Source organism: Mus caroli, chromosome 11 (genome assembly GCF_900094665.2).
Source record: "Mus caroli chromosome 11, CAROLI_EIJ_v1.1, whole genome shotgun sequence".
NCBI lineage: Eukaryota > Metazoa > Chordata > Mammalia > Rodentia > Muridae > Mus > Mus caroli.
In genome coordinates, this window is record NC_034580.1 from 61,770,874 (window position 1) to 61,785,900 (window position 15,027).

Here is a 15,027-nt window from a genome sequence, read left to right on the forward strand (position 1 = left end):
GCTTCCGGCGGAAGCGGAAGCTCGAGCGGAAATGGAGAGGCGGCCCAAAGGAGGCGCGGTCTCCTAAACTCATGGCGGCACTTGTACGGGCCGCAGTGGTGAGGTCGCAGTGTCGCCAGCTCTGGCGTCTGTTCCCTCGCGGCCATGGGCTCAGGGATGTGGCGGAGAGGCCGAGACCGGAGGAGGCGTGCTACTGCCTGCGGAGCAGAGCCTTCAGCGCTGGGCCGCCACCGCCCGGAGCCGGTCCGGAGCCCAAGGGCGGTCAAGCCGGGTCTCACCGCCCGAAGCCTGGGGTGAGTGTCCGCATGGAGCCTTTCTGGGCTCGGCGCTCTCTGCAGCCTTCCATCTCTGCATCCTGCAAGGTCACATCTCAGGAACTTCCTGGCGTGAAAGGGCCATGGAATCCCTTCCTTGCTTCCTGGTCAGCGATAGTTCCAACTTTGACAGAACTGTTTCCTGGTCCCAGCCTTTACAGAATTTGAGAACCTACTCTCCCTCCGCGCGGTTACAACTCGGGCTTTTGTTCCAGGAAAAAAAAAATCAGTTCTGGACTTTAAAGAGTACAGAGAAATAACACAATGTTAGTTTTCAGGAAGCCCCCACTTTTAGGTTTCTTTTGATGTCATTTTGGAAGCCAGTTGGGTAACCTACCCAGATGTATTTTTATCCTCAGTATCAGCATAAGCCAGTCATCAGTCACTTTTTTTGTTTGTTGAGACCAGGTGTCTTATATCTTAGATTGACCTAGAACTCGATATGTAGCCAAGAATGACTTTTGAGCTTGATCCCCCTCCCAGGATGCTTAAGATTATAGATGTGCAACGCCACACCCACTTTTATACAGTGCTTGGCATGGAACCCATGGCCTTGGGACATGACAATCAAGCACTCAACCAATTAAGTGAGCTTCATTCCCCCGCCCCCCCAGCCCTTAATTGGTTTGTAAATTAACTTGGGCATTTTTTTTTAAACTTGGAAACGGGTGCTTTTGCAGTAGATATAACCATTATTTATCCCCAAATAACCTGAAGCATTCGGTGTATGCAACTGGTTTGTGTGTATGTACTTGCTGTGAAAATGAAGGTAACAAATACAGCTCAGTTAAGTGTTTGCATCTTACTTGTTTTATTGTTTCAATCTCTGCCCCAGTAGCCTGTTTCTTGGAAGTCTTTAGCTCTCACCTTTGCCATTGGAGGCTCTTTATTGGCTGGAATGAAGTACTTCAAGAAAGAAAAGATAGAAAGTAAGTGGTTACCCTCTGGAGTATTTTTTTTCTTTTTAATTATTGTACATGCGTGTGCATGCAGATGATGTGTGCACGCCACGGTGGGGGCCAGAGAACTTTTTGGGAGTTGGTGCTAGTATTCTTCCATGGTGGGTTTCTAGGGTTGAGCTTGGGTAATCAGGCTTTTCTATCAAGCACTTCTATCTACTTGGCTATTGGCCAACCCTGTCCTTAAACCTTTTGATTTAAAATAATTCAAGGATTTCCCTAGATACTGTTTTCCAGGTCAGAGGGCAGGGCAGGCAGGGGTCTGTGTGGGCCTGAAGAAATCTTGATTGTGGGATCTGAGAAGACTTCCTAGGGTTCAGGCATGTAGAGCGGTGTGGGTAGGAACTGCAAACGACTTGGGGTGGTAGCTTTGGGCAAGCCCAGGCTGTCTGTGGTGGAGGGGAAGCCAGAAACTGCTATGAAATACCGTTGTGAAATGTTGAAGGCACTCTAATTGAGGTTGATACTGTATTGCTTTTGTAATAAAAGCATCAATTCAGACCCATTCCTTGTTCCTGGTTGTCTCTTCAGCTTCTGCAGATTACAAGTTTCTCAGGCCTCACCTGACTTGGCCGGCCTTGACAACTTTGAAAACCACAGGCCAGTTATTTAGTAAATTGTTCCTCAGCCTGTACTATCCTGATCTTCTCTCGGGACGTTGTTGAGGTCCTGCAGCCTTTGACAGGGTTGTCACAGAAATGGTACCACATGTAGTGGGGTGCATCAAGATTTTTCCTTGTCCCATTATTGGTGATGTTGCATCATCTAAGACATCTCAGCCTTCCCATATGAATTGTATGTTTTATCGTGCGTGCTTGTGTGTACTGTTCTCATCCCTCTGGGTTTATTCACTTGCCATATATTCAGGGATTGTGATCTGTTCTCTTTCTTTTAATACTCAAAGTAGCTCTCGGGAGCTTGTGATAGTTGTTTTGTTTCTTTGTTTTTATTGTTAAGTTGGCACAACCTAGAGTCACGCGGGAAGGGTCTCAGTGAGGGTCTCTAGATCAGGCTGGCCTGTGGATATATGTGCATGGCCTTGGGGATTCTTTTGATTGCCCTAACTGATGTGGGAAGATCCAGCCTGAAAGTGGCAGGCAGCCCTACTTCCTGGTTTGGGTCCTGTAGTTTCTAAGTGTAGGGAAAGCTTGCTAAAGACTATGCATGCATAGGTTATTTCTCCTCTAGACTGCAGATGTGATGTGACTAGTGCTGCAGGCTCCTCCCACTGTGAGTTCGTCACAGATGGGCCATTACCAGGAATTGTAAGCTAAAGTAAACCCTTTCTCATCTAAGTTTCTTTTTGACAGAATATTTTATCACAGCATCAGAAATGAAACCAGAAGAATTTGTTGTTAGTTTCAGTAGCCTTTGGGTTTTTCTTCTATCACTGGCCCTACTGGTGCTGTGTTTCAGCTCATTTCAGCATTTCTCACCAGGACCTCCGATTGCCTTAGCACTACAGAGAGCATTTCTGTCCTCTCCACTGTCATCCCTGTTTGTTTGTTTGTTTGTTTAATCTTTATAAAACTAAGGTCCCATCACTACTGCCTTTCCTTATTTAGCTGCCTCTGGCACACTCAGCCTCAAGGCTCTCTCCCTCACACTGAACAGCTTAGGACTGGATTGTTCTAGGTAAACACTTTTTTCCACTTAAATTACAGTGTTTGCATGTGTAATAGCATTCAGTTTTCTTCTTTTATGCTTATTTTTCTGAGATTTCTTCTGTATTTTCTTTCCCATCCGACTCGACCCCACATGCAACTGTTTCTAGTATTACGCTGACTGTGTCACATATTTCAGTGACTCTGGTTACAGTGACTTGTTTTGTTGGTGTTTCTCTTTTAGAGCTGGAGAAACAACGGCATCGCAGCATTGGGAAGCCTTTACTAGGGGGGCCATTTTCCCTTACAACTCACAATGGGGAGCCCAAAACCGACAAGGACTACCTGGGTCAATGGGTATTGATTTATTTTGGCTTCACTCATTGCCCTGATATCTGTCCAGAAGAACTAGAAAAAATGATTGAAGTTGTGGAGGAGATAGGTAAGAGACCAATCATGATTTGCACTGCTGATTTACTAGTCCTGGTTCCACAGTCTCTAGTGTCTGGTAATGTTTTCATTGTTCATGTTCCATGTTCAGCTTGCTCTGACTCTAGGGCCCTTGCTAGGGAGCCAAGAACGGCATCGTGCTTCCATCTCCTTTTACTAGAATGTTCTCATTGTTTTTCCTGATGACACTGATGGTTAGATTAGGAAATCTGGAGTGGTCGATAATATTTAATTAGTGTCAATTAAAAGCAATCTGAAGGGAGCATACCTCTTTATTCAGTCTTTATTGATATTGTACCATGTCCTTGATATGGCAGGGACAACTGCAGAGACTGGCTTGCAGTAGGAAGTTAGATGACAATGAAAGGTGATCCTGAGTAACAGCATTTACTTATCAAAGTGTGTGATAGCACGTCTGTCTGCCTCCTCCTCCTCCACTCCAGATCATCTAATCTGGCCTCTGTGCCCCCCTGACATTTTGCTGTAGAACTGTTTTCCCCAGGTATTGCTGGATCTCTGTCTTTTCCCTTATGGTGACTATTGACTAATTGGACCTTTCTTTCAGACAGTATTCCATCCCTGCCAAATTTAACTCCACTTTTCATCACCATTGACCCAGAAAGGGACACAAAAGAAGCCATTGCGACTTATGTGAAAGGTGTGTTTTTCTGATAATTTACATACTCACCTCTTAACAGTTTACAGTAGCAAACCAACCGAGACTTAACAGTGCTTCCTAAAGTAGACAGGTGGTATTGCCAGTTGTTTTGAAGGGTGATAAAACAGTGAGGCTCAGTCACAGTTCAGTTTGTTGATACGCGAGAAGCAGGTTTCTCCATTTGTGGTGCTCTGGTCTTTACTTGTATCACAGGAGCGAATGGCACTTGAGCCCTGTATGACCTAAGCTAAGTGGGGGTAAGGGTGTGTTGCTTCTCACTGTGTCTTGCCATGCTTTTTGTTTGAATGGAGAAACATACTTCAGTAGTGTATGCAGTGGGAGATTAAAGATGGATTTTGGAGCATAAACAAATTTTGACCTCAGGCTTTGTTTTTGTTTGTTTATTTAATTACTGATTTATTGAGGGTGGGTTTAACTGTACTATTGGCTGTCCTGGAACTCACTATAGACTAGGCTATCTTGAACTCACAGAGACCCACCTGCCTCTGTCTCCAGACTGCTGGGATTAAAAATGTGAACCAGCCTCTTCTTAGGCATTTTAAAAGACTTTCAAGATTATGTAAATTCTAAAAAACATAACAGCACATACATTCTATGACTGATTTACCCATAGCCATTAGGTTTTGCTTACTGTCTTGTTTTTATATTTAGAATTTTCTCCCAAATTGGTTGGTTTGACTGGCACAAAAGAAGAGATTGATGGAGTGGCCAGAGCATACAGGGTGTATTACAGCCCTGGCCCGAAGGATGAGGATGAAGACTACATAGTAAGTAAATGCTCAGCTTTGAATGCCTGGCCTGGCCCGGCATCCCAGGTCTCACAAATTTTACCTGCCTGCCTGGCCTCTGAGATAAAGGCTAAAGAGATGGCTCACTGATTAAGGCACTTGATGCTCCTCCAGAGGAGCTGGGTGCAGTTCCCAGCACCCACCTTACAGCTCACAATCAGCTGTAACTCTAGTTCCAGGGAATCTGATGTCCTCTTCTGGACTCTACAGGCGCCAGGCACAAATGTGGGACATGTACAGACATGTAAGAAGCACTCAAACACATGAGACAAAAATACCTTTTAAAAAGAAGAAAGAAAACTAGGGCTATTGTAAATTCCTTGAGAATTTTGGATAATTTGGAAATCTAGTAGGCACATATATTTGAAAGATGACTGCTTATTGTTTAATTTACATTTACTCTTCTTATAATTTGCCTGACCTCCTTCCCTAGTTATATACAGTTACGTGGTGTCCGTTCTGCTTCAGGGTTAGTTTATGAGCATCCTGTTTTTCTCCCTGTGTCTTTGATGAAGGGGGAAAAAGTGCTTCTTTTCAAACTTGTAAGTTGTAAGCCTTAGGGAATCATATTTTATTGAAAAGCAAGAGAGAAAATTACAGACTGTCTGCAAGCTTTACTGGCTTTGGACTTAGTTCAGTTTAACATGAGGTTCAACAGTGAGAGTTAGACTGCCTGCCCAATTTACCCTTGTGGTTCTTCCATTAAGGATCTGTTTCCTTGGTAGTCATTGTTGTCTGGGAGGTCCTGAGCAGCTGGACCCGTTTCTCATTGGTGGTTTTGTGGTGTGCACAAGGCTGACTCTTCTTCTCAACCCAGTTGTTTGTTTCTTAGCACAGCCAGAATTGACATGGTGCTACAGCAGCAATTCTTAGCCTGTGGGTTGCTATCCCTTTGTAGGTTGACCAACCCTTTCACAGGGGTCACTTAAGACAATTGAAAACTGTAAATACCTATATTATGATTCATAAGAGTAGCAGAATTACAGATAGGAAGTAGCAACAAAGGTAGTTTTATGGTTGGGGTCACTACAACATGAGGAACTGTATCAGAGGGTCTCAACATTAGGAAGGTTGAGAACCACTGTACAGTAGTCTCATTATTGATTTTTTTTCTGTTGTCATACTCTGGGTTTTCTATAATGTCAGTTAACTAAAATGATTAATAATAAGATTTCCTTGTAACTATAAAAGTGGTTGGTGTGGGGGAGATGTGTAGAGCACTGAGATATTTATTTGCCAGCTCCCTGTGGCCTGTCCCTAGAGCGGTATGCAGAGTGTTTGTTTTCTCCACTGACTGCTGTGGTTTGCACGTTTTTCTTGTCCTGCATTTGTGTACGTGTTGGCTAGGATGGCTGATACAGGAGCTCCCAGCCTCTGCCCGTCTCCGCTTCCTTGTACTGTACACACAGGCGTGTGTGGCTGTGCTTGCCTTTTACCTGGGTTCAGGTGATGCGAATGCTTGTGCTTTACAGCAAGCACTGGGACACTAGGCTTCAGTCACTCTATAGCCCTTTGAGCTTGTAGCCTCTTGTGTACCCCTGTGTACCCTCTGACAAAAATAAAAATGGGCTCTTGACCATGTCTCATGTCCAACATGGTATCATATTTTCCAGACCCAATGCCTCATAGCATTGGGAAAACTTGGGATTCATGGAAGAAAGGGAAAAGAGAAAAATGAAATATTTTTCCCTGAAGCCCTGTTTGAGAGAAGTAGTCAGGCTCTCCTGTGGCTGTGTCTTGCTACATCTGCAAGTGTGAGAAGTAGAAGTAAGTGACTGTCATGCACAGGCTGGAGCCTTTGAGTCCATTAGCAGACCAAGCACATACTAGGCCTTGAAAGTTGTACTTGTGATGCAGTTAATCTGAAGTGTAGTTGACGTTTTTGTCTTAAAGATTAAAGTACAGATATACAAATCTTATGGAGGCTTCCTTGACCTCCTAGCAGGCATCTTAGACCCTGTTTTCCCACATATTGCTCTGATGCCCGAAGACTGCTCTTACTTCATTGCTGTACATTTGCTAAATCAGCCAACAGGGGGAGATACACTAAGACTTCTTAGAGTTTTTCTTAAGTGATTCCTTATATCTTGAGGCCATGAATAGATGGAAATATCTGTTAAGATTTAAGGACTAGTAAGAGGGCAGAGCTTAAAGATTAACCTTGAGGTATAATGGGATGATATTTCATAATCTTACACAAAAGTGATAAAAGTAGCATCTTTAGACATTATATATAAATTGAGCATAAAAACTTAACAAGTAAAGCTAAATTTGCATGTTATACACATAGTTATTACATGCATAAGCACACATTACTATTATATAAATGTTAGCTAGAAAATAGTTTGGGTAGAATAGAAATAGTTTTTAAATCTAAATGAAGACCATCAACTTCATAACAAAAATGTGGATTATTTAATGATATATCTCTTTTTAACCCTGTTAAGTTTAGCTAGGATTGGAAAGTTTAAAAATACTGTTGTCAGTCTAGGAAAAGTGGGAAGTGTGTTGTTGGAGTGAACTTGGTCTGTGCACTGTCAGTGGGAATGGATCAGCTAAGTTCTCTTTGGAAGACAATGTATGTGAGGTTACCTTTGCCTTGTTGGCACTGTTGCTGTCGGGAAGTTAGCTTACAGGTGAATCTTACAGCATTGTTGGTAAAAACTAAGGATTGAAACCCAAGCAACCCTTTTTGAAGAGTGACTTTATCTGTCGTGATGTAGAACAGTGTTTTGTGTTACTTGACAAGGGTCTGTCATAAAGTCTTAAGTTGTGTGACGGTAGTAGGTAGTGTGGGTATAATGCATAGTAAATACAAACAAGAATAAAGTAGGGACCAGTGACAGTGGTTCCATGGGAGAAGAACCAAGGGATTCTGGGAGTCCAGAAGATTAGTACACATGCAATATCTTTGAAGGCAGCTATAAGGTATATTTAAGAAACATGAATTGCCGCCTCTGTAGTTGAATTGGAAATAGTGGCAACATGGTGATAAGAAAAGGATGCATACTTTGAAATTAGACAGGTGCTAAATCTTAATGTTAGATCAGGCATTTTGCAGTGTATGTAACTTCCCCTCTCCAGCCTGTCTGTACTTTATAGAGGACTCCTGTCTCAGGATGAAATGAAGTGAGGGGCTTGGAGACAGCTCAGTGGGTAACAGTGCTGTTGCACTGAGTTCAAATTCCCAGCAACCACACAAAAAAAACAGGCATGGTCATGTGCTCTTGAAACTCCACACTATTGGACTGCTAGAGGAGGTTTGCTGAGGCTACCAACCTAAGTCCAGGTTTACTGAGAGACCTTGTCTCAAGTGAATCAAGCAGAGACTGACAAAAGAAGACACCCAACATTGCCTTCTGTCCTCTGTGCATGCATGTGTGTGCTCATACCTACATGTGCACATATACCACACACTAAGGGAATAGGATGTGTAAATTGCTAGTTTGTTTTTCTTTACTACAAACTATTAGAATTTGTAGAATTCTCTATTAGAACAGTGTTCATTGTTCCAATGATAACCATGTTAAGTATTGAAAAGTGATCACACAGAAGCTTGACAAGGACAGAGAATGTCTTTTACTATATACTAGTTGGTAATTTATATTAAGAACTCTCAGAAGTAAGTCCAACATACTCCCTATTCTTTAAAGAGGAAAGTGTCTACAGGAAAAGGGAAAGGGGACCTATGTTGTATGTGTATATGAAATCATCAAAAATTCTCTTAAGAAAGGAACCAGTGAAGAAAGAAGGTATATGCTACAAAGAAAGGCTTGAGGGGAAAGCCAGAGTTTTAATTCTGATTCTGTGAAGTGTGAGGAGAAATTCCAGGCCCTGCCTGGCTCCTGCATTAAATTCTCCACATGAAGTCACCAGCTGTCTGAGCTCTTGGTGGCATTCTTTTCTGATGGCAGGAGAGTGGCTCTTTCCATTTGCTCTCTCCTTATGAATGTGTGTATATAAAAAGGTTACAGCCTCACAGCCATATAATGTGGGTTGGGGTATATTCAGGGGTGTTTCCTCTTTGGTATGTGTGATGACATACTTATCTTTCTATCTTGCCAAACAAGCCTCCAACAAATTCCAAGGACTTAGGATGGCAGATCTACTCTTAAAATATTACAGAAATGAATATCCAAAGACTGGTCTGAACTTACGTTGGAACTGAGACATGTTAAGAGGAAATTAATGGGAAAATTGATGATGGGTTGAAGAGGCTCCTAAAGAGCAGCCTTTGTGGTTGGTGGGGAGTGGACAAGCAGTTTGCTTCAGAGCACAAGCTCAGAATAGCAAATGCAAGTTTCCCAGGGCAGAAAAACATCCTACAGTTTTTGTTGGGATCTCAAATATCAGATAAATCACTACTAGGGTTTATATCACATTTGTCAGCTAGTGGTTGGTTTTCTGGCTTCTCATAAAGTGTGTCAAGCAGAGTGTAGGCAGGTCTAAGCATGAGGGCGGGCACCTAGGCACTCACTGACCGACCATTGCTTCGACTCCTGTGTGACAAGTATGAGTGGAGAAGGGATCAGATGAGAGACTCCCAGTCAGAAGTGGAAAGTGTTTCAAAATAGTGTTGCTGTTCCACAGCATAGGCTACTTAGAAGGCTAGTGGGAGGTGCATTCTTCTCTCAGAGACTGTACAGTGGGTATGTAAAGAGCAGTACCAAAAGCATCCCAGGCTGGACCCAGCAGCAGCCATTTCTAGACCATGGCTGTGCATGCACTGGAGGTGGTGCAGGCCCAGTTTGTAGACCGTGCATTGGTGACTGGCCTCTGCTGTGGTTACTTACATACTGGTGCTAACTTCTCTTACCCTGCAACATCTTTCTCCTCAGTAAAATAAGATTGTAATCTTTATTCACACATTCCTTTCCCCCTTCTGCTTTACAGGTGGATCATACAATAATAATGTACTTGATTGGACCAGATGGAGAATTTCTTGATTATTTTGGACAAAACAAGAAGAAGGCAGAAATAGCTGGCTCAATTGCTGCACACATGAGGTCATACATGAAGAAGAGGTAGCCAGAGCCGCATCACCAGATGCAGGATTGGCTTGCTGAAGAGGAAGCTTTGTCTCCCAGAGGAACCTCTGTATAATGTAACATACAACATGGACTTCATACCCTGAGAACATCATTCTACATGAGATGTTAGCCTGGGGCTCAGCCAACCCAGTCTGCCAGGAAACTACCATGAGTCTAAAGGGCCAGGGTGGTCAGAACCAGTGGAGAACAGGCGTCCAGAACCATCAGAGAGGCACACAGTGCCCATCTGTAGGAATGGCACTCTTGGAGTAGTGTTGCTTCCTTGCCGGTGTCTTCTTGCTCAGGCATGTGGGGCCAAATTCTACAGGAAAGTGTCACTTCTGTAATGCTCTTGCTGTTTCAACTTGTGTGCTCAGCATAGGCGTTCAAGTCCTCTGTATATTTGAGAGTAGAAGCTCAGCTTCTTTGAAAAGAATGTCACCATCAGGTCTGCCTCTCCGTCCCACAGTAGGTGCTGCTTTGGGCTGGAGGAGAAAGCTTAGTGTTTGCACATAACTGTTGGTTCAATCTCCACCTTTTTATTTTTAATTTTTTGTTTTTTGAGGCAGGGTTTCTCTGTGTGGCCCTGGCTATCCTGGAACTCACTCTGTAGACCAGGCTGGCCTGGAACTCAGAAATCCGCCTGCCTCTGCCTCCCCAGTGCTGGGATTAAAGGCATGCACCACCACTGCCCGGCTTTTTTTTTTTTTTTTTAAATCCTTTTTATTTTTTTAATAGCTAAGTGATTTGACTGGTTTTCAGTGGTAGACCAAGTGGAAATGAGAATATTTATCATGTCTATGATCTGGTAATTTTTATGTACCAGATTACACAATGTATGAAATAAAAGATGTGGTCAGTCCAGCAACTTGGACAAGCATGGCTTTGCTTCTGTGAAGAATGGGTGCCTAGCACACCATGGTAGGGGCAGAGGCCACAGACTGAAGTGCTTGTTAAAATGCAGATTCACAGGCCAGGAACTGGCCTCTTGAGTCAGAGTGGGATACAGAGACCTAGGTCTCCAGGGGCAAGTGACTGAGATCTGAGGACCTGAGTCCACACCTGGGTCATCTGTTCCATAGAGAAGTAACAAGCATAACCACTCTTAAAGGTGTCAGCAGCTACTCCAGGAAATGTCATCCAGCTGGGTGTGGTGGGCACACTGTTAGTGCCAGCACTCGGGAGGCAGAGGCAGGGGCTTCTTCAAGTTTGAGGCTAGCCTGGTCTAATAGAGAGTCTTGGGCCAACCAGGCTACCTAATAAGACCCTGTCTCCAAAAAAAAAGAGAGAGTAAGAAAGACAATGCCTGCTGAGTAATGAATCTTGGCTTTGTTTCTGAATTAAACTTCCCTGATACCTGGGTTTGGCTATCTCCTTTTCAACCTGAACCTTTCTAGTGAATCCAAAGATGCTACAAATCAGCCTTGCTGGAAACCATTCTTCCCAAACAAGCAATAAAGGCTTATTTTCTGATTTTTAACTTCTTGGTACTTATATGAAGCCTAATGAAAATACTCCTATCACCATGAAAGAACACCTGTAAATGTTATAGGCCAAATCATGTCATTTACAATTTATATATTCAAGTCCTGGATCAGTCACTTCAGAATGTGACTGAATGTGGAAAGAAGGAAGGCATTTATTTATTTGTTTGTTTGTTTTTAAGTTTTTGAGGCAGGGTTTCTCTGTAATCCTGGCTGTCCTAGAACTTGTAAGGACCAGGCTGGCCTTGAACTGAGATCCACTTGCCACTGCCTCTGGGTATTTGGTGGTGGGACTAAAGGCATGCACCACCACCACACAGCTGGAGAGTAAGGCTTTAAAGAGGTAATTAAGTTTAAATGAAGCTGTTAGGTTTTCTCTTCCTTAAAGCAGTAATACTGATATCCTTAAAAGGGTAGGAAATTAGAACACAGGAGAACAGGCAGAAGCACAGTTGTCCGTCCCTGGCCTCAGAAGAAACCAACTCCTGACACCCCCATCATTGATTGCCAGTCTCTAGAACTTAAGAAAACAATTATTTTCTGTTAAATCGGTCAGCTGCAGTGAACCAGTACAGTCCATTCCTTAGTTGTGAGCCACCATGGGGTTGCTGAGAATTGAACTCAGAACTGCTGAAAGAGCAGTCAGTGTCCTTAACCACTGAGCAATCTCTCCAGCCACCCTGGTTAGAGACATTTAAGACATTAAGTAGCCATTTAATGTCTTTATCTCAGGGTTCTACATTGGTCACTCCATATCATACTGTAACTGTGTGTATACTGCACTAAGGTCAAGGAAGAAGCAAGTGTAGTAGGGTTCAGTGTAAACCAGAACAAAGGCAACAACCTGCTTGTTAGGGTTTTTCTTTGTAAAACCAGGATGGCATTGGGAAGACATCAGATGGTGGGAGCACAGACCAGAAGTGCACAGCTCCAGCGGGACTTGGTGTGATTGGTTTCAATTGAAGCAGACACAAAGCCCCTTCCAGAGTGAGATGCCTTGAGCTAGGTAGTGGCTTACATACCTGGAAGTGTAGGATGTATCCTGCCACTGTCTACAATCTACACCTCAAACCACATCAGAAGAATTCCTGAGTGGCCTTGAAAGAGCATGTCTGGGGTGTAAGACTTCAGCTCTTAGCAATGTGCTCTAGCTTAGCACAGTAGCAAGGGCAGGCTACCCCAGGCGAGAGAGCGACAAAGAGACTGAAGAAGGCAGAGCTCTCAGGAAAGTTTAACAAACCCAAAGGGAAGAGAATGCTTTATTACTTATTGCAAACATCACCACCCATAATTTCCATAATTTCCCTACTAGTTCTATGCAAGAGTCATCATTAATGGGTATCATTCTGAGACAAAATTCCATTGCTTTAATTTTTACTATTGATCACTAGTAATGCCATGTTTTCCATCTATAATTTACTTGTTATTATTCTTTTGCAAACTATGCACTTATGTTCTTGGGCGTTTCCTGAAGTTATTCATATGTAATTTCTTTCTGGACTCATAATCATTTCTCATCCATTGGTGTTAGTATTTATGTTTTTGATGAAGCCTAGTGATGACTGTATTCTGCCTTTGCTGTCATGTCATAACTGCATTTCTGGGTATTATGGTTGTAAGAAACAGAGGCTCACCCGTTGAAGCTCTAGAGAAAGAAGATGGGAAGAACTAAAATTGTGTAGACTGGACCTAAAACCGGATGCTCAAGAACGCCAGAGGCCAGAGCATTTTCCCCCAAATTCAGGTTCACAGCACAGCAGTGTGGGAGAAAATTAGGCTGTCTATACATTTAAATTTTTAGACAGTGTAAACATATATAACTATGCAAAAGTATATACATCCTGTTTATAAAGTATAAACTGATACCATGTTATAGTTTACATTTGCAATGTGCACCAACATTTTATTAACTTTTCAACAAACCCAAGAGGACCTACATGGGCCCTTCCTCCCAGCACCACTACAATGGCGGACCTGATTCTGTGATGGTAGGACAACTTCAAGACCATCACAAGACCTCAGTGCCCAGCAGCAGCAGAGGGGAAGGCTCTCTTTCTTACTCTGCCTGGGCTCTTCAATTTGCATCATCCTCACATGGAAAATGGATAATGAGCTGCCAACTGCAGACCCACCCAGGAATACTTCAGATGGCTGGACTGTAAGAGTAGTGTTTCCAGCCCATTCCACAAAAAGGAATTTAAATGGGAACAAGGGTCATTGGAGTGGTCTCACTGTTAGGCTGACACTGACCAGCTGTTCTTCCATGAGACTCCCCAAAGGCCTATGAGCAAACTCACTGCCTCTCAATGCCATGACAGCTTTGGTTGCTGTCCTCTAGGGTGGACTGGAGGTCTCTGGAGCCTTTGATTCTCTATGCCGTGAAATGGGAATGGAAGACCCTGCATATGGGCCCTGACTCTGACTATTCTCTTCCCTTTGGGTTTGTTAAGCTTTGCTGAGATCTCTGCCTTCTTCAGGGGAAGTGTTGCTTGCTGAGTGCCAGCCTTACTCTAGATTCAGAGAAAGACTTTGTCTCAAGGAAATAAAGCAGAAGAGAGAGAGCAGGACAACAGTGTCGTCCTCTGGTCTTTACATGTTTACATGGGGATACACATCTTCAGACACACACACACCACATACAAAAAGAAATTGCTAGGAAAAGTGGTCAAGTCTAAGGAAGATAGTTGATCTCTTGTGTTGACTTCAATCCCTTTGTAGTTTCTTCCAACATTATGGTGCCAAGAGAGATTGTGGTGATAAGAGCAGGATCAGGTATCTGCTGTGATTCACTGGTAATATCCCCCTGCAGGGGTTGTAGGAGTAGCCATCTTGATCTAATTCCCACCAGCCATGAAAATGAGCTGCTGGGTTCGCTGTTGCCCTGTGTGCTTGGTTGCTGTTGACTGGAGAGAGGCACAATATGCTGGGTTCTTCATGCACAACCTGGGAAGACCCTGGAAGAAATGCCTTTGGTGACAGGTTGCCATGTCACCCCAGAGAATGTAATCTATTGTGACAGGCAACACTTCCCCTCAGCATACCTACAGACTTGTGTCTCTTATGCTCATTAAGTGACAGAGTGACAGGCTAGAGATGGGGGGTTATAGTTATTAGTTTACCCCCCTCCCTGCCTTTTAATTTTACATAGAACGAAACTAAGGTCAAGTTAGTAAGTTTAAACTTTACCAGGGCGATTTGTTTCTCCCATAATCCAAGGCTATTCTCAGTGTTGAGGCACTGAGGTAGCTACTTGCACCAAGCACAGAGCAAGGACCAGGACCTCACCACAGCCCATCCCCCCCTGTGCAGCACTCCTGCTGAGTCACAGCTTCCCCATCAATTAAGTGGGGATATGGCCACCTGCTCTGCCTATTCCCTGGGATTGAGGCAAGGCTCAAATAAGATCAGGAACAAATGAGTGAAGCATTGGTAACACACGCACAAGAGTACTAGCGCATTTGACATACGAAAGTTCCAAGAATAGAAAAAAACACGAGAGAAAGGAAAAGGGATGTGAAGATGAGAATACGAGTGGCCAGCAGATACAAGACATCCAACTTCACAAGGAAGCAGCACCTGATACCTCGACAATACAGTTGCCTAAGCAAAGCTCCAACAATAACAACAATCACACGAACACAGAAGGTGGAAGCCGCACGGTGTCCCAACTCTAGCAGACAGACTCACAGGCAACTAAGGACTGTTGAGGGAGGGAGAAC

At 43.5% G+C, this 15,027-nt stretch overlaps 1 protein-coding gene across 1 annotated transcript; it reads left to right on the forward strand.

Moving 5' to 3' along the window:
• Positions 1–24: 24 nt before the first annotated feature.
• On the forward strand, positions 25–11,304 carry LOC110305175 (protein SCO1 homolog, mitochondrial). Its single transcript, XM_021176989.2, has 6 exons — positions 25–293; positions 1,153–1,243; positions 3,122–3,319; positions 3,893–3,985; positions 4,658–4,773; positions 9,688–11,304. Exons 1-6 carry the CDS (start codon positions 72–74, stop codon positions 9,820–9,822), a joined length of 855 nt encoding a protein of 284 aa, XP_021032648.1. The 5' UTR covers positions 25–71; the 3' UTR covers positions 9,823–11,304.
• Positions 11,305–15,027: the final 3,723 nt, after the last annotated feature.